Source organism: Theropithecus gelada, chromosome 8 (assembly GCF_003255815.1).
Source record: "Theropithecus gelada isolate Dixy chromosome 8, Tgel_1.0, whole genome shotgun sequence".
Classification (NCBI taxonomy): domain Eukaryota; kingdom Metazoa; phylum Chordata; class Mammalia; order Primates; family Cercopithecidae; genus Theropithecus; species Theropithecus gelada.
This window is the reverse complement of record NC_037676.1, coordinates 133,258,366-133,278,792: the sequence shown is the minus strand read 5'-3', so window position 1 is coordinate 133,278,792 and position 20,427 is coordinate 133,258,366. Positions and strand designations below refer to the sequence as shown.

General features: G+C 38.9%; 1 protein-coding gene across 2 annotated transcripts in view; it reads left to right on the top strand.

The window, feature by feature from the left end:
- The window catches only part of ADCY8 (adenylate cyclase 8), a 259,466-nt gene that overhangs the window by 40,481 nt on the left and 198,558 nt on the right, over positions 1-20,427 (top strand). For both annotated transcript variants that reach the window (XM_025394556.1, XM_025394557.1), the window contains exon 2: positions 1,504-1,653. In XM_025394556.1, coding sequence (XP_025250341.1) covers positions 1,504-1,653 — 150 coding nt within the window. The remainder of the gene's footprint in view (positions 1-1,503; positions 1,654-20,427) is intronic.

Genomic DNA, 20,427 nt, shown 5'->3' with positions numbered 1-20,427 from the left:
ATTTATTAATAATTTTTTTCAAAATGGTTATATTCTATTGGCATATTTCCAAATTTACTGACCCATCATCTATGTTCTGCTGTTAATATCCAGTTGGTTCAGATATTTTGTTTTTCATTTCTGAAATTTTCTTTTTTTGAGGTTTCTCTTTCTTTTCTTATTTCTTATCTTTTCATTCACTGCTAAAATATTTACTTTCGGTGAATTTCATTCATTGCTAGAATGTCACTGAGCAAAGTTGTAAGAACTATTATAATCTCGGCCTGCTGATTCCAACATCTGGGTCAGATTAGAATAGATATCTGTTAACTATCTTTTCTCTTGAGATTGAGTCACATTTTAATGTTTATTTTTATGTCACATAATTCTGTGCTATGTTCTGGGCATTGTGAATGCTCTGTGGTTAAGGCTGAATTATCTTACCTTCCCCTGGAAATAGTGATTTTTGTTTTGTTCTGTTTCACTTTAGCAGGTAATTAACTTGACTGAAATCAAAAGAAAGTCTTTGTCTTTTGGACTGCAGTTCAAATATCAGTTCAGTTATTTTTATCCTTAGCTCAATTGCTTACTGTCTTCCCTATGCATATGTGGTTCAGTTAAGAGGTTATAAAACAATTTTAGGTTTTCTTTCACCGGGTTCTTTACTTTTTGGAATTCTTCTCCCACTTTCTGGAAGCTACAGTGGTCTGGAACTCTGTTCTTTGCTTCTTTAAGCTACCTGCGTTTTCTATTGGAGTTAGAGCTACCACACACTGCATGAGCTGTGACCTGGTCTCAGGCTAAAGCCATAAAAATAAAGAAATTCATACTATGTTGTTCATTTCTTCCATGTGCTGACCCCTCTTCAAAAATGTCTGCTTTTCTTGACTGAAGAGTAGTTAGAAAGGGGGCAAATGAAAAAGTGGGAGGCCCAATTTAAGAGTCCAGGAAACATATCTTGATGCCTAGAAATAGAATAATGGAAGTGGAGATGAAAAGCAATAGATAAACACGTTTCTTTTCTTGAGTTAGAAACAAGACTTGGATTCTATCCAAGGAGATCTGAGAACATCAGAGTCTAAATATAGTAGTCAATGTATTCGAAGTCAAAGGTATTCAATGGATTCCTTTCCTGTTTCTTATTAGGCTCTTCTTTTTATTCCCACCAGATTCTCCAAACCCTTAAAAGCCAGAAGCTTTTGCTGGTGAAGGGGAGAGAGAGAAGGTGGAGTAAAGAAGTCAACCAGATTCTCTCTTTTTCACAGCAGGTTTCCCATGAAGACTCCAGTCTAAACCTGGGGAGAAAGAAGCCTAAATTGGAGAAAGTGGTGAAAGAAGCCCTCTCTGAAGAGATGACATTTGTCTCAAGATCTGAATGAAGGGCATAGTTCTACAAACATGCGATTAAACATGTGGATTACTACATTAGGATTTACCTTGGAAATTCATATTTATTTGTGTATTTTATTGTTGCTTGTAAATAGCTTTTGTTTTAAGCACCTGACCAAACTGTGTTTGTTTTAGGTTGTGGCCCAGGCAGTGTTATTCATGTGTATGAACACAGCCGGAATCTTCATCAGTTACCTGTCAGACCGGGCCCAGCGCCAAGCTTTCCTGGAGACTCGGAGGTGTGTGGAGGCCAGGCTGCGCCTGGAGACAGAGAACCAAAGACAGGTACCAACTGACAAGGCTGTGTGTTTTAGTTATCACCTAGCCAGTCTCTAACTTATATGGAGCTCCTGTTTTGCTCCCAAACACGTCCTGACTTGCAAGTGTTCTCTTAAAGTTTATGTCACAGGATTCCAGAGTCGGAAATAGTTGTGTTAGACTTACAGGTCAGAATGGGTTGGTCTTACTCTCCACACTCACTTCATCGTTCCCCATAAGAAATAAAGTGATTACAGTCACAGATGTATTTCCTGACACCTTTCACTGACATCTGTGTTTGTGAACAAGGTCATGATGCCTCAAAACCATCAGCATGCCTGTCTTTGACCCTCTTTCTTTTAAACTGTAAATGTGTTATTTCAGATAAAAATGTTTACTGTCTACCAATTCAAATTAGAGTAAGCGCGTAGAAGAATCTTACACATGCCTAGTCTCTAAAACCACAACCTGATTTTTAGAAGGGATATACACACACAAAAATCCTGTGGACATGATGCCAACATCAGAATAAGGGATACAGTAGGAAAAGAAGTTGGATTGCAGGGGGCAATAATGTGTTCCAATTTGGAGAGGTTAAGATAAAATAATTTTTTGGACATCCTGATTGGGCGGATGTTATAGGAACTTAAAAGTAGTTTTGGCCTCAAATAATATATTTCTCCAAATTCAAATTTACTTTCAAAGAATAAAGATTTGTCCCTATTAAAGCTATTTATATATTTTAAATCCATGCATACCTTTGGTTCTGAAAACAATTTTCCAAGAGGAATATCAGGAATATGTTGAAAATTGGTTTTAGCATCAATTTATAGCATCCCAAGTATATATGCTCTTAGAAATTTTATGCTTGTAGATATATTATTTCTATAATATGAGACCTTTTTTTAACTAAGACCTTTCTCTTAAAGTTATGTCTTATTATTTATAATACAGCACATTTCTTATTTAAGACTTTAGGCAATAATAGTTTGCAAAAATCATAAAGAAAGTAGCAGAGAAAGACTCAACACTTACTTCATGATTAATTTGCATCAAATCACCAGGGAGTCAGGGATCTTTGAAGTGAGTGAAGCCAGGTCTGGGTGATAATGGATGAGACAGACAGGTAGGGTACACCTGCCAGGACTCAACTCCGACTGCCATCTGCTGTCTCCTGGGGCAGAGGAAACTCCTGAGTTTTCAGATCTTACTTTGACTTTACAAAATTTAGAATAAGGAATTTCGAAGTTATTGCCTAAAATAATTCTGGAACCTCATAGCAATTTCTCTGAATAACCCTTGGAATAATTAAGAAAAATAACTTTAAGAAAGAAACACCCTGTACAATAAACACGAGTATCTCCCAGGACTATTGTATTATGTTCCTGTGCAAAACAGATCAGTTGCCAGACTGGCATGTCACTCTTTCCATGGGATCTGTGCCGGTTCAGAGAATGCTGCCATATTAATAATGTATTCAGCTGTTCTTAATGCTTTGTCACAACGAGAGCTGAAATTGTGGGTGAGTTGTCTGGGCTGCCTCTTATTTAGTGTTTATGATATATTGGAGACACTAAAAGTTATTGCCTTACCATCTCCATAAGACTTTTTGCTTCTTTTCCCATCCTTCAAGTTGGGTGTCTTGGAATCACTGTGATCTATTAATCTAAAATTGTGGAGGAATCATCCACCATTCCCTCTAATCTTTATTTATTTATTTTTTTTGAGTTGGCAGAAGGAGGAAGAAAATAATAATATACAGAGGTAAGAGAAAGCGACAACTAGAATGTAGTGAAAAGACCACTAGAGTTTGGGTCATGGCTCTTATTACTTCCTAGTTGGACCATCTAAGCTATTAAACTCTCCACCATAGGTTCCTTTTTTATACATGGGCCAATATCTTTCTCTTCTGCATTACATTTGCCTCAAATGAGATACTATGTAGAAAGCAATACAAACATATAAGTCAGTTTCATTGATTTCTTGGATAAAATACAAGAAAAGACTATCTTTTGTGGAAGGTGCTTTGTTCCTAGGATGAAGTAAAATATTGTGTAGGCTTCTTTTAGTCCTATATTCACAACTATGATATTTGTGGCATGTTGACCACCTTTTATTTACTCAAGGGTATTGTCTGAGATAGCTGACTCTACATCATCAGTGCTAAAGTTACTTTCCACTGGCATTTGATCTCTGCTTCAGGTTTCCATTATCCTTGAGAACTTCCTCAGTAATAGATGGGCAGTGTAGTCTGGCAGAGAAAACATACACTTTCATATGAGATTGCCCTGGATTAGTAATTTTTGCTTAGTTACTATTTTAGTGAGCTTGAACAAACTCTGAGTCTTAGTTTCCCCATCAATGCCATGGGAATAATAACATCCTTCCTGAAAAGTCTCCTTAATGGTTAGAATTACTTTGTGTGAGATGCCCTTGCAAGTCAGCGAGGAGTTCCTATTAGCATTATTGTGTGTAATGATTTATATGAATCAGTCAACACAGTTTAGTCCCAAGAGGACTCATGTGAGAATTTATTATGGATTGACTTGGCTCAGTTGTAATAACTTAGGGTTATTTATATGGAGGTAAATCAGGATGATGGCTCTCCTTAAGTGCATAGCAACCAGAATCATCATTAGGTCCCATCCATATCTTTTAAAATATCATGTGTCATTGACAAATGAATTCTCATTTACCTCTTATCAGAACTAATTATAATGACGTAACTGTTAAAAATTCTATACCCTGTGAAGGAGATGCTGTAAGAACCTAAGTGACAGCAGATACCTTTTCCTTGGATAATGATCCTAAATAAGATTGATGGTAATATTTTGCAATTATAAATTGAGAATCAAATAGGTTATATTCAACAGAAATGACCATGTTTTGTGGGATTTTTCTTGCATTCATGATTTTTATCTCATGGTAGGATACAAAAAAATTAATCATTTAATTTGTTCAACCGTGAATTAATTTCTTTATGGAGGGTCTATTATGTGTCAGGAGCTCTGCTGAGCATTGGGAATATAATGCTGACTAGCAATCAGTTTCTGGCCTTAAAGAGTTTACCTGGTGTAGAAGATGAATGACTACACGGACACGTATGGCAATAGTGTATGGGTCAAAACTAACCTGGAGGCTTGTAGAAAGCTATCGAAAAATATTTTACCTGAGCTGACATGTGAATAGGCTTCAGCTCAGTGGAGAGGCATTAAAGAGTACACCATAAAGAGCAAAAAACACATGCAAAAATCTTGAAGGAAGAGAGGAACTAGTTTGTTGGAAGGATTTATGAGAATTCCCATGATCATTCAATCATTCATTTATTCTTCTATCTATTCACCCATTCATGCTGTAGAGAGACAGCCAAATAAGACTCAGTCTTTACTCTGAATTGGACCTCACGGGTGAGTATGACTTTAATTCTTAGAAGAGAGGAAGGAAAGAAATTAGCAAAGATACGATGACAAGATACGTATGACCTAGTAAAGGACAGCAATGCCGGACAGTTGGTTTTCTCTGACATCCTGAAGCAAATTGTGAACCTGTTAAGTGGAACCTTACTGCTTTCCATTCAATAATAGCTATATATTTCCTGAGTGTTAACTATGCACCAGGCATTATTCAAAGTGCTGTGTACACCAAAGTGAAGAAATTCTTTGTCAGATCTCTATTTTAGCATGCTACATGGATCTCAATCATTGCATGTCTCTTTCCCCAAACTGCTATTTCACCACCCTGTGCCATGTATTAATAGTTCTGGGAAATCCACCTCCCTCCTAATGTGTCTCTACTCTTCTGCCTCAGCATTCCTTTCTCCACGAGGCTTGCTTTTGTCTCCCAGGTAGAGTTGAGATGGTTTTCTTGTACTCGCCACATGCCATGATAGTTAAGTCTATTAAAGAATGTGTCCCACTTTATGACATATACTAATCTGTGCTTCTCTCTCTCCACAACCTCTAAAGACTAGTTAAAGGCAGCTACTCTATATAATTCAACGGATTCTCTGGTTTTTATCTAACATAGTGGCTGAAATGTAGGATCTTCTGAGTAATATTTATTTAACTAGTTATATTGAATTCAAACTTTGGCTCCTAGCTTCACTTCTACCTACATGAATATTATAATAACTCCTTTGTGTAAAAATAAAGATACCTGTGCCCATTGTGCCCTTCATTTAAAATCTTAGTGGGAAGAGCCAATTCAGGAGAGACTGAGACAGGCTGAGCTTGCATCTTAAGCCGACTTGTTAGGGGAATTTTCCATCTGGAAGCTACATCTTGAAGCATCTTTCTTTAGGGAGTTAGATTCTAATTATTATAGTTTTCATAATCCTGCTTCTTCTCCCAGGTGATGCAAGTGGCCCATATTTATTTTAAATATTAAAATGAATTAATTGTTTTTCTTTCAGCTTGGAGAATTGTATAAACCTCGTTATGGTAATCATGGCATTTCAAGGTGTCACAGAACCTCTGGGGGCACTGGAATAAAGTTTCTGATGATACCATATGTTGCAGCAGCAGGAAGATTATTTTTAAATGCAGCAGATGTTTTAACTGTATTAAAGCAATTCTGTTAAACTTAAATATCTTTGTTAGACAATATTGGTGTAAACTGGTTGTTCGGACAGTAGATTGAGAAAGCTGGGTTTCCTACTGAGTTCTGAGTTGATTCATTTGATTCATTTTGGCGCCTTTTAACATCCTGGGGACTTTTTAAAGTTAAAAATAATATTGATCAGTACGGTAGAGCGTTGTCACTGTTAATTCATTCAGAGAATCAAAGTTGACCTAAAAGTGGTAGAACCTTAGCATCTTTATTCTTTCTGCTCCAACTAGATAGGTCTTCTCATTATACTCCAAAAACCTCTTACTTCCAAGTCATTTTCTGTTATTCTTCATTCCTTACATTCAAAGCCACCCACTGACCACCCATCATGTTCAGCCTTATATGTTATCAACATCTTTCATATTCATTATTCTTTAGTTTATACTGAAATATTCAGTTTCCTACACATTCTCCTTACCCTCTACACTCATGCCTTTGTTTACATGTTTTTCCCTACCTAGTGTAACCTTCCTTTCATCCCTGTACCTTATCCATCCTTCAAAACTCAGCTCAAATGTCACCTCCATGAGAGTTTCATTCATACATTTCTGTATGGAATTAATCTCTTTATATATTCTGCTATACCATTGGCTTATTTTTGCCTCCTCATATCCTTGATTTTTACAGCACTTGGTATTGCTGAGTCACCCCCCAACACCCTTTCCTTGAAGCACTCTCCTCTCTTAATTTTACTATGGGGCGCTTGATTTTCTTTCCAGTCTCAGATTCCTGTTTCCTTCACATATCCCTCTTCCTCCTCTAAACCCTTAAATGTAGGCATCCTTCAAGGGCCTCTCCTTGACCCCTTCTTTTTTGTTCGTCTCTTAGTTCTCTTTAGGTGCTATATCATGGCTTCAACCATCACTTCCTGATTGCTCCCACATCAGCATTCTTTTCTGAGCTCCAGATGCCCACCACCAGCACCAGCTCGATAGCCTCCTCAGCATGTCTCACACGTATCATCAGCTCGGCCTGTTCATGATCCTCCCATCCCCTGAAAAAGTACTCCTCTTTCTCTGTGATACACCCTTGTACCTGATCCATTCACATCAACCGTGGTCCCTATCCCTGTGGGTGCTATCTTCACCATTTATGCACACATTTTTTCTATATTTCCTTTACTAGTACTGCCTGGTTTAAGTCCTCTCACAAAATAGCTTTCTAATTGGTGTTAACCAGTTACTAACCAGTGTATACTAATCTAGCCACCTGTAGTCACTCACCTTAACATTCTTCTTGAAAAATAAATCTATTTCCCTTTTCTCCATTTTCCTTATAATCTATGAAATTAAAACAATAAACTAAACAAACTTACTTAGCTCTGCGGGACAAGCCAAAGCCACTGCTTTCTTTCACCTATTCTTGTCCCTCTCTATCTGACGTTGAGATGGTCAGGGAGGAATCCACTGGTTTCTTTTCTCCAGAGAGCAGGATTCATATGTTAGAAGTCATTGTACATACATTCTCCAGACCTTTCTGTGGGATAAGAATTTGATTCCTCCCCACAGGCAGTCTACCCCACAGGGAGCCCACTCAAGCAGTCTCCTCTCCTCCCCACAGGGAGCCCACTCATGCAGGCTCCTGTCCTCCCTACAGAGAGCCCATTCATGCCGTCTCCTCTGTCCCCCACAGGGAGCCCACCCATGCAAGTTCTCGTCCTCTTCACAGGGAGCCCACCCATGCAGGCTCCTCTCCTCCCCACAGAGAGGCCACCTATGCAGGCTGCTGTCCCTTTCCCCCTTATAGGCAGCCCAGACATTCAGGCTGCTGTCTTCCCTGCAGGGATTCCACTGATGCAGTGAGCCCACAGTAGCCAGCTACTCTGCCTCTGGCTGGGGAACTGTGGCTATAGAGCAGAAATAAAAAATAGGAAGCTCACGTCTGTTTCCTTTGCAGCCAAGTCTCCCATTCGTTTGCCAATAATAAAGTGGCTGCTTTGATTGAATGATTTGATTTAGTCGATTCCTGTCTGTTTTCCATATCTATTTCTCACTTGGTTCATTTGAGAAGGGAGGTATATGACTAACTCACATCTCAAAACCCCAGCACAGAGTATTACACCTGTCAGGATCATCTTCTTAGTGCCCAATTTGGATTATATAAGACCTCACACTAAATGTGAGAAAGCCCCAGGATTACTACTGCCCACAGAACCCACCCAATTTCATTTACTGTGCCTCACAGCCCATTCACCACCTGGTTCCAGCGTGACATTCCAATCATTTCACTTGCTACCTCCCACTTTGTACCCCAACACCTCACACAGCCCAGCAAAGATGCCCTGCATGTCTATGACTGGGATTTCTTGCTGGTCGTTCCCTATCTGTCTCCATCTCTCTCTGCTTCTCTGCCATTTTCTCTGCCCCTGGAGTGTGGCCTTTATGGATCTCATCAACAGACTCATTATCCTCTGGCTTCTGGTTGGGTTCAGCCAGTGGGAGGTACTGGACGTGAACTAGAGTGTGGGAGGACAGAGACGTCAATGCATTTATCTTCCCATATCCTACCCTGCTGGATTGTAGATTTACAGTGGCTGCATTTATCCACCAAAAGCCACAGTTCCTAACAGGCAGCCCTCGCTTAAAGTGAAGGATTTGCCAGATTCCAAGGGTGTTTGTAGCTGCCAGCCCTTCCTAACCTTGGGGTGCTTTACCATTCATTGTTGAGTACCTTAATTTTTCAATAACTCTCTTTCATTATCCCTTTTGAGGTACCAGCTATGTCCTGCCAGGAACCTGAATGACATGCCACTATTGCTCCATTAGGATGAGATGTTCCACTCCCACTCTGTATATATTTGTGAGGCAGTTCAGCAGAGCACAAAGACACTGGGCTAGAAGTCAGAAAATCTCTACTCTGTCCAGTATGGCAGCCACTAGCCCTGTGTGTATATTTAGCACCTGCAATGTGCCTGTCTTAAAATGAGACATGCTGTGCATGGAAAATACACACCAGATTTTAAAGACAATCCAAAAAAAGAAGAAATGCAAAATATCTCATTAATGACTTTTTACAAACTAATTGAATGTTCATTATACATTGAAATGATATTTTGAATATATTTGGTTAAGTAGAATATACAATTAAAATGATTTTCAACTGTTTCTGGCTAATTTTTTATAGAATTTTTAAATTGGGAATTTTTAAATTGTATATGTGGTTCACGTTGTATTTCTACTGGACAGTATTGACCTAGATGCTTGTCCCATTTCTATTTCTAACTTGCTAGTGTGACTCTGAGCAAGTTGTCAAACCATTTTGTATGTGAGTTTCCTCATCTCTCAATTAGAAATGATAATTCCCGCCCTAACCCACAGGAGTGTTTTGAGAGACAAATAACATAATGCCTGAAAAAGTGTTATTTCAGCTGTAAAGAACTCTACAAATGTTAGGGCTATTTCTGTGAAAATCTCACCAATGCCCCAATCTGATGCTCAGCTCTCCCCACCCCCCCTCCCTTATGAAGCCTCCTCTAATGTTTCCTGTTGTAAGTTATTTCTTTCTTTTTGGCATTAAGACATTTTTCATTAACATGGGTTTTTCACATGCTGTTTTATATCAGGGTTAGCACCATGGTTCCCTCCAATCACCAGGAAGGTTTTGAGTGGCAAGCACAGTACCAGTGTTAATGGCCTCTGATCTCCCTGTAACAACTGACTTCACTCGAAGAACTGTGTTTACCCGATGTGGGTGGGACACCAGCTCTTGCATTCCATCTGGCTGCCTGGTTCTTTGCAATTTTCCTAGCACATTATTTGCATTTTCTGGCATGATGGAAGAAGTGAAGGCTTTGAAGAAAAACAAACCTGTATTTGATTCAGAGCTCTAAGTCTATATCTGGGTGACTGTGGTTACTCCAACCTTAGATTCAACATCTGTCGAAGATAATAAACCCTACATCTCAAGCTAGTTGTAAGAAAATCAAGCAATATATAGAAAGCACCCATTGGCTGACATAGTGGGGCCTCAATAGTTGAGAGCTGGGGGTCATGGCTGATCCTTGAACTGTTGGATCACCTGGGCCATATCCTAAGTTTCAAAGGAAAAGGTATTCTGATTCTAGTAACAACAGTTTTTCTTCTTGTTATTTGTGTTCTACTTCAAATTTGGCATCCATAAGCAATACAGATTGTTAATGCTACCCCTGATTCAAAGACAGTTCATGACCCTATGCTCATGTGCAATTATAATTTGCATACAGAGGCCATCCAGAAAGCAGAAATCAATCACCATCAGAGGCCTCAACACCTTTGATCCAGCCTGGAGAAGATGGAGGAGCCGCTGAAGAACTCTGTGGGGGCTTTTTATCTTGAAAGTCTGTGCAGATAATTTTGACTAAAGAAATTGAAATTGGAAACCTAATATAGCCTTACTATAAAATGCTGAAGAGAAGACATGCTCTGTTGCCTTGATACAGTTGAAGGCACTTTTCAAGAGTGGTAGTAAAATAGAGTAGGAGAAAATAAAATAAGTATTTTTAAAATAATCCATGCCTAAAATAGCTTATTTTAGTGAGACTGGAGTAAGGGTCAGTTGACCAGAATTCTACATTTACTATTTTGCATGAGTTACACCCAAAATGGATTGGCTATAAAAGAGGTAAAATAATTTAAAGGCACTATCTCAGCTATCTTGGTGTAAAATCGTCCTAGAATTTTTTTCTTCTAATCTTTTGCAAATGTCTTGCCCACAGCTCATTTGAAAGCAACGTTTTTAGAATGAAAATTTTGAGTATAGTATAGTATTCAACTCATTTTTCATAGAAACAAAAGCTTGCTTATCATAAACAGATTTGGAAACAAACATTACTGCCTCTTGGTAAAGATAGGACACAAGTAGCAGACATGGGGGGTAGACTTGAAAGAACCAGCTAGCTATGAGCATTTAGTGTATACTGTTGACAGCCTTTCACAGTAGATAGGCTAGTGAATCACTTAAGCGGTGTAGGGAGGCCACTGTGACGCAGTGCTATTCTGTAAATTATTTATGAGAAGTCCAAAATTCCAAGTTGATCTTTTAGAAAGCATTGACACTACTCTTGATCAGCCGTTGGAATCTAGAAAGTTGAGACAGAGGCTTAGAACTATGCCGTCAACGCGAAAGGAAACCTGGCATAGGGCAAAACCATTATTTCATCCTTCATTTGCTCAACAAGTATTGATCTTTCCTTCCCAAAACATTGCCCTTGCAGTATTCCCTTAGTGAACAAACAGCACCCCTTGTCCACCAACTCTTCAAGCTCACACTACCCATCCTCTCCATTTTCCCTGACATGCAGTAATAACTACGAGCAGTTAATTCTCTTTCTCATCCATCTTTCATACTTTTTCCAATGTTTCTAACCCTACTTCCTTCTCCATTTCTCTCCTGGATCACTGTAACAACCCTTTCATTCCCTGAAATTCATTCTCCAGGCTGCAGCCAGAGTGATCCTTCTAAAAACTAAATCTAGTTAGGTCATCTCTATGACTTCTATACTGGGTTGAATAGTGTCCCCCTAACATGCATGTTCCCCCAAACCTCAGAATGTGATCTTACTGGGAAATAGGCTCTTTACAGATTGATTCAAGATGAAATCACACTTGATTAGGGTGGGCCTTAATTCAATATGACTGGTATCCTTATAAGAAGAGAACACAGAGAATCCCAGAGGCAGACGCAGGAAGTGCACAAAAGAGCACCTTGTGAAGACAGAGGCAGAGGTTGGAGCGAGGCATCTGCAAGGACCGCTGGTAGCCACCAGAAGCCAGGAGAGTGACATGGGACAGTTTCTTCCATCAGGGCCCCGGAAGAAAAACCAACCCTGACAACACCTTCCTTTCAGACTTCTGACCTCCAAAACTGTAGGAGAATACATTTCTATTGTTTTAAACCACCACATTTTGTGGTAATTTTTTAATGCCAGCTTGGGATACTAATACAACTTCCTGTTGCCTTTAGAATGAAATCAGACCCATATCTTACTTCTCTACCCTCCTTAAACGTTGCCTGGATGGAAGTAACAGTGACTGGCTCTGACAGCATTTAGTACGTGTGAGGTTCTGTACTTCACATAGATTACTTCATTTAATCCTCAGATAAACCCTCTGAAGTGGGTGAATTTTTTACCTCCATTTTATAGATGAGGAATTTGAAAAACAGAGAGGCTAAATGAGAGCTAGTAAGTTGCACAGTTGGTTCTCAGACCTAAACAGTCTTGCTCCAGAGCCCATATAACCAATTATTATGCTACGATGTCCTTCAACACGGGATGCTCTTCACAATCTACTCCCCTCTCCCTTGGGAGGGCCCTAGCCCTCCCTTCCACATCAGGCACACTCTTTTAGTCTCAAATGACGGGAAACTCAACTCATATTGGTTCTAGCAATAAAAAGAACGTATTGCCTCCTGTTACTGAATATCCAGGGGCAGGTGTACAATTGTCACAACAGGACTGTAATGTGATCAACAGGAATACACATAGTGATGTGGGAAAATTAGATGAGTTGTCTTAATATAGGGGAAAGATATCGTTCAACACACACTAAAGCTACCCAGAGGAAAAGACCCAGTGACCCATGAAGGTGGCAGCTTCCAGTGAAGGCTCCCACCAACAGTGATATGTCCTGACTAGACTGAGGATAGTGCGTTCTTCAGGAAGCTCCTTTTGCCCTTCTCACATGGGATTTTATGTTCATGTATCTCTTCCAAAGTGTTCTAAAGGCTCCAGCTTTCTCCTTTCCTACCCACCAAGTACAAGAAAACTGCTAATAATCACAGAACATCACTTATTCTGTGGTGGACTGTCTTCCTCCCCAACCAGCATTAGACTTGAGTTCTATTTCTAATCAGGCTTCAGGCACAGCTTGGTCCAGGGGTCATCTAGTATGCTTGTTTTATTACTTCATTGTTCAGGACTCAGCAAAAGCATTAAAATCCAATCAAAATTCTACATTAATTGACTTTTTTCTCAGAGCTTTCCACTCAAGAGTTCTCTTCAGAGCTTTGGTGATAGTCAAATACATATTATCAAAATCTAATTAGGTTATTGCATTATAGAATACATACTGTGGACCACGTCCTGAGTTAGGTGCCAGAATTAAAAACAAGAGGAGATTTTTAAATAGAATTTTTTTTTGTAACAAACAAGAGTTTGGTAAGCTTGGCAGTTTCCAACTTAGTCTGAGAGTTATATATGTCATGTCTTCATATCTCCTCTGCTATATTACAAGTTCCTTGATCCATGGACAAATTGTGATTTTCCCCCTATAATATCTACCCTGGTATTTAAACATTCACTAACACTGTATCAAATGAGTAAAGTAATAATTAATTTAAGGAGCATTTCCAATAAGCATTTCTCTTTCCCCAAATATGTGATTATTATTATTTTTTATCACATAGTTCTTTTATTTATTTATTTATTTATTTATTATTATACTTTAAGTTCTAGGGTACATGTGCACAATGTGCAGGTTTGTTACACATGTATACATGTGCCATGTTGATGTGCTTCACCCATTAACTCGTCGTTTACATTAGGTATATCTCCTAATGCTATCCCTCCCCACCCCGGCTCCCCACAATAGGACCCAGTGTGTGATGATCCCTTCCTGTGTCCAAGTGATCTCATTGTTCAATTCCCACCTGTGAGTGAGAACATGTGATATTTGGTTTTCTGTTCTTGCAATAGTTTGCTGAGAATGATGGTTTCCAGCTGCATCCATGTCCCTACAAAGGACATGAACTCATCCTTTTTTATGGCTGCATAGTATTCCATGGTGTATATGTGCCACATTTTCTTAATCCAGTCTGTCACTGATGGACACTTGGGTTGATTCCAAGTCTTTGCTATTGTGAATAGTGCCACAATAAACATACGTGTGCATGTGTCTTTATAGCAGCATGACTTATAATCCTTTGGGTATCTCCCCAGTAGTGGGATGGCTGGGTCAAATGGTATTTCTAGTTCTAGAACCTTGAGGTATCACCACACTGTTTCCCACAATGGTTGAACTAGTTTACAGTCCCACCAACAGTGTAAAAGTGTTCCTATTTCTCCACATCCTCTCCAGCACCTGCTGTTTCCTTATTTTTTAATGATTGCCATTCTAACTGGTGTGAGATGGTATCTCATTGTGGTTTTGATTTGCATTTCTCTGATGGCGAGTGATAATGAGCATTTTTTCATGTGCCTGTTGGCTGTATGAATGTCTTCTTTTGAGAAGTGTCTGTTCATATCCTTTGCCCACTTTTTGATGGGGTTGTTTGTTTTCTTCTTGTAAATTTGATTGAGTTCTTTATAGGTTCTGCATATTAGCCCTTTGTCAGATGAGTAGATTGCAAAAATTTTCTCCTATTCTGTAGGTTGCCTGTTCACTCTGATGGTAGTTTCTTTTGCTGTGCAGAAACTCTTTAGTTTAACTAGATCCCATTTGTCAATTTTGGCTTTTGTTGCCATTGCTTTTGGTGTTTTAGACATGAAGTCCTTGCCCATGCCTATGTCCTGAATGGTATTACCTAGGTTTTCTTCTAGGGTTTTTATGGTTTTAGATCTAACATTTAAGTCTCTAATCCATCTTGAATTAATTTTCATATAAGGAGTAAGGAAAGGATCCAATTTCAGCTTTCTACTTATGGCTAGCCAATCTTCCCAGCACCATTTATTAAATAGGGAATCCTTTCCCCATTTCTTGTTTCTCTCAGGTTTGTCAAAGATCAGATAGCTGTAGATGTGTGGTATTATTTCTGAGGATTCTGTTCTGTTCCATTGGTCTATATCTCTGTTTTGGTACCAGTACCGTGCTGTTTTGGTTACTGTAGCCTTGTAGTATAGTTTGAAGTCGGGTAACGTGATGCCTCCAGCTTTGTTCTTTTGGCTTAGAATTTTCTTGGCAATGCAGGCTCTTTTTTGGTTCCATATGAATTTTAAAGTAGTTTTTTCCAATTCTGTGAAGAGAGTCATTGGTAGCTTAATGTGGATGGCGCTGAATCTATAAATTACCTTGGGCAGTATGGCCATTTTCACGATATTGATTCTTCCTATCCATGAGCATGGAATGTTCTTCCATTTGTTTGTATCCTCTTTTATTTCACTGAGCAGTGGTTTGTAGTTCTCCTTGAAGAGGTCCTTTACATCCCTTGTAAGTTGGATTCCTAGATATTTTATTCTCTTTGAAGCAATTGTGAATGGAGTTCACTCATGATTTGGCTGTTTGTCTGTTATTAGTGTATAAGAATGCTCATGATTTTTGCACATTGATTTTGTATCCTGAGACTTTGCTGAAGTTGCTTATCAGCTTAAGGAGATTTTGGGCTGAGATGTTGGGGTTTTCTAAATATACAATCATGTCATCTGCAAACAGGGACAATTTGACTTCTTCTTTTCCTAACTGAATACCCTTTATTTCTTTCTCTTGCCTGATTGCCCTAGCCAGAACTTCCAACACTATGTTGAATAGGAGTGGTGAGAGAGGGCATCCCTGTCTTGTGCCAGTTTTCAAAGAGAATGCTTCCAGTTTTTGCCCATTCATTATGATATTGGCTGTGGGTTTTTCATAAATAGCTCTTATTATTTTGAGATATGTTCCATCAATATCAAATTTATTGAGAGTTTTTAGCATGAAGGGCTGTTGAATTTTGTCAAATGTCTTTTCTGCATCTATTGAGATAATCATGTGGTTTTTGTCTTTGGTTCTGTTTACATGCTGGATTACATTTATTCATTTGAGTATGTTGAACCAGCCTTGCATCCCAGGGATGAAGCCCACTTGATCATGGTGGATATGCTTTTTGATGTACTGCTGGATTAGGTTTGCCAGTATTTTACTGAGGATTTTTGCATCAATGTTCATCAGAAATATTGGTCTAAAATTCTCTTTTTTTGTTGTATCTCTGTCAGGCTTTGGTATCAGGACAATGTTGGCGTCGTAAAATGAGTTGGGAAGGATTCCCTCTTTTTCTATTGATTGGAATAGTTTCAGAAGGAATGGTACCAACTCCTCCTTGTACCTCTGGTAGAATTAGGCTGTGAATCCGTCTGGGACTGGACTTTTTTTGGTTGGTAGGCTATTAATTATTGCCTCAATTTCAGAGCCTGCTATTGGTCTATTCAGATATTCAACTTCTTCCTGGTTTAGTCTTGGGAGAGTGTAAGTGTCCAGGAAATTATCCATTTCTTCTAGGTTTTCTAGTTTATTTGCATAGAGGTGTTTATAGTATTCTCTGATGGTAGTTTGTATTTCTGTGGGGTTGGTGGTGACATCCCCTTTATCATTTTTTATTGCGTCTATTTGATTTTTCTCTCTTTTCTTCTTATTAGTCTTGCTAGCAGTCTATCAATTTTGTTGATCTTTTCAAAAAACCAGTTCCTGGATTCATTGACTTTTTGGAGGGTTTTTTGTGTCTCTATCTCCTTCAGTTCTGCTCTGATCTTAGTTATTTCTTGCCTTCTGCCAGCTTGTGAATGTGTTTGCTCTTACTTCTCTAGTTCTTTTAATTGTGATGTTAGAGTGTCAATTTTAGATCTTTCCTGCTTTCTCTTGTGGGCATTTAGTGCTATACATTTCCCTCTACACACTGCTTTAAATGTGTCCCCGAGATTCTGTTATGTTTTATCTTTGTTCTCATTGGTTTCAAAGAACATCTTTATTTCTGCCTTCATTTTGTTATGTACCCAGTAGTCATTCAGGAGCAGGTTGTTCAGTTTCCATGTAGTTGAGCGGTTTTGATTGAGTTTCTTAGTCCTGAGTTCTAGTTTAATTGCACTGTGGTCTGAGAGATAGTTTGTTATAATTTCTGTTCTTTTACATTTGCTGAGGAGGGCTTTACTTCCAACTATTTGGTCAATTTTGGAATAAGTGTGATGTGCAGCTGAGAAGAGTGTATATTCTGTTGATTTGGGGTGGAGAGTTCTATAGATGTCTATTAGGTCCGCTTGGTGCAGAGCTGAGTTCAATTCCTGGATATCGTTGTTAACTTTCTGTCTCATTGGTCTGTCTAATGTTGACAGTGGGCTGTTAAAGTCTCCCATTATTATTGTATGGGAGTCTAAGTCTCTTTGTAAGTCTCTAAGGACTTGCTTTATGAATCTGGGTGCTCCTGTATTGGGTGCATATATATTTAGGATAGGTAGCTCTTCCTGATGAATTGACCCCTTTACCATTATATAATGGCCTTCTTTGTCTCTTTTGATCTTTGATGGTTTAAAGTCTGTTTTATCAGAGACTAGGATTGCAACCCCTGCTCTTTTTTTTTTGTTTTCCATTTGCTTGGTAGATCTTCCTCCATCCCTTTATTTTGAGCTTATGTGTGTCTCTGCATGTGAGATGGGTCTCCTGAATACAGCACACTGATGGGTCTTGACTCTTTATCCAATTTGCCAGTCTGTGTCTTTTAATTGGACCATTTAGTCCATTTACAATTAGGGTTAATATTGTTAGGTATTAACTTGATCCTGTCATTATGATATTAGCTGGTTATTTTGCTTGCTAGTTGATGCAGTTTCTTCCTAGCATCGATGGACTTTACATTTTGACATGTTTTTGCAATGGGTGGTACCTGTTCCTTTCCATGTTTAGTGCTTCTTTCAGGATCTCTTGTAGGGCAGGCCTGGTGGTGACAAAATCTCTAAGCATTTGCTTGTCTGTAAAGGATTTTATTTTTCCTTCACTTATGAAACTTAGTTTGGCTGGATATGAACTTCTGGGTTCAAAATTCTTTTCTTTAAGAATATTGAATATTAGCCCCCACTCTTTTCTGGCTTGGAGAGTTTCTGTCGAGAGATCTACTGTTAGTCTGATGGGCTTCCCTTTGTGGGTAACCCGACCTTTCTCTCTGGCTGCCCTTAACATTTTTTCCTTCATTTCAACTTTGGTGAATCTGACAATTATGTGTCTTGGAGTTGCTCTTCTCCAGGAGTATCTTTGTGGCATTCTCTGTATTTCCTGAATTTGAATGTTGGCCTACCTTACTAGGTTGGGGAAGTTCTCCTGGATGATATCCTGCAGAGTATTTTCCAACTTGGTTCCATTTTCCCCATCACTTTCAGGCACACCAATCAGACGTAAATTTGGTCTGTTCACATAATCCCATATTTCTTGGAGGCTTTGTTCATTTCTTTTTACTTTTTTCTCTACACTTCTCTTCTCACTTCATTTCATTCATTTGATCTTCAATCGCTGATACTCTTTCTTCCAGTTGATCGAGTCAGTTACTGAAGCTTGTGCATTTGTCACATAGTTCTTGTGTTATGGTTTTCATCTCTATCAGTTCTTTTAAGGTCTTCTCTGCATTGATTATTCTATTTATCCATTCGTCCATTCTTTTTTCAAGGTTTTTAGTTTCTTTGCGCTGGTTACATAGTTCCTCCTTTAGCTCTGAGAAGTTTGATTGACTGAAGACGTCTTCTCTCAACTTGTTAAAGTCATTCTCTGTCCAGCTTTTTTCCATTGCTGGTGATGAGCTGCATTCCTTTGGAGGGGGAGATGCACTCTGATTTTTTGAATTTCCAGCTTTTCTGCACTGCTTTTTCCCCATCTTTGTGTCTTTGATGATGGTGACGTACTGATGGGGTTTTGGTGTGGGTGTCCTTTCTGTTTGTTAGTTTTCCTTCTAACAGTCAGGATCCTCAGCTGTAGGTCTGTTGGAGTTTGCTTGAAGTCCACTCCAGACCCTGTTTGCCTGGGTATCAGCAGTGGAGGCTGCAGAAGATAGAATATTGCTGAATAGTAAGTGTTGCTGTCTGATTCTTGCTCTGGAAGCTTCGTCTCAGGGGTGTACCCTGCCATGTGAGGTGTGAGGTGTCGGTCTGCACCTAGTGGGGGATATCTCCCAGTTAGGCTACTCACATCATTATTGACAGATATTGAAGAATCATTTTTCTTCCCTCTTTAGTAAATTGGAGGCTAGTTTTTGCATGAATTTTCATATCCAACAGAGAATGTTCTTGTTGAACTCTATACTCCATTAACTCTTCTTTCTTCATTCTCACTGTCCAACTGAATTTGCAATTTAGATTTGTGGAAGCCATGTCTTTCATATATTAATTGCAGGGGTGTAAATATTTCATCTTTACAACCCCTGATTCCCCAACAGCTCAAAGCATTTTAGTTTTCACACCTATTATTCCAGAATCTCTTTGGAATATGCAAGAGACACATGATGCCTTGTGCTGACTTCTATGTAAACAGTCATTAATATTTCATTATAGTCATTTTCAGTTTCTCGGCCAAGCACACTGCAAGCATGGTGAAGGCAGAGTGAAGCTTCTCCACTGCTCTCCCCAGTGCAGAGCACAGGGCCTGCCACTAACTCATTCCTTACTACATGTTTGCTGAAGAACAGTTTGTCAGATGTGTGAATGAGTAGTGGAACATACTTCACAATAGATTAGATGGAGTCATGGAAAAGATTATGACTCAAGAGTCAGCCCCATGTGATCCACTGCACCAAAGAAAAGGATGAACTCTAAATCAGATTCTGCAGCACAAATTCTGAAAAGGAGAATTCACTAATGAATTCAGATGCCTGTGTGCACATCTGGGTGCTGCCACTTACTTGCTCTGTGGCCTAGGACAACTACCTAACCTCTCTGTGCCTCAATTTACGTATCTGTGGAATAGTGGTAATAAATACCCCTATCTCATTAGTTGTTATGAGGATTAAATCACATAATTCATGTGCAAAGCTTGAAACATAGTAGGTGCCCAATAAGAGCTCTCACTGGTAGTGATGTAGTCCATATTTATTGCTTCTCTCCTTTAGGCATTTCTTTAATTGTGAAATACATATATTCCACAGAAAGCAAAATCCTCAGACTACCAGAGACTGAATTGATTTTAAATAAGTAAAGGGAGAAACCAATAGAGATATTTGGAGTATGAAAAGAGGAAAAAAGCAAAGAAGGTTGGATTACACCTTATAGATGATTGAAAAGCCAAGAGGCCCACTGAATGAATGAGTATTACAAATATTGTCCAAGTGAACTCTGTTGATTCTGATATTTTCTGTTTTTCAAGTATAGATAAGAAAGTTTGGATTGATCATTGTTCTTCTCATGAGCAGAAAACTGACACAAGCTCACAGTTAAACACCGGTGTGAAAAGTGATAATTTTTATCACTTATTAAAGGTTCTGAGGAGGAGGTTACAAACACCATGCGCTCACACCTGACCCAGGCAGTTTCTCCAGGCAATGTGAGGAGATATAGTAGTA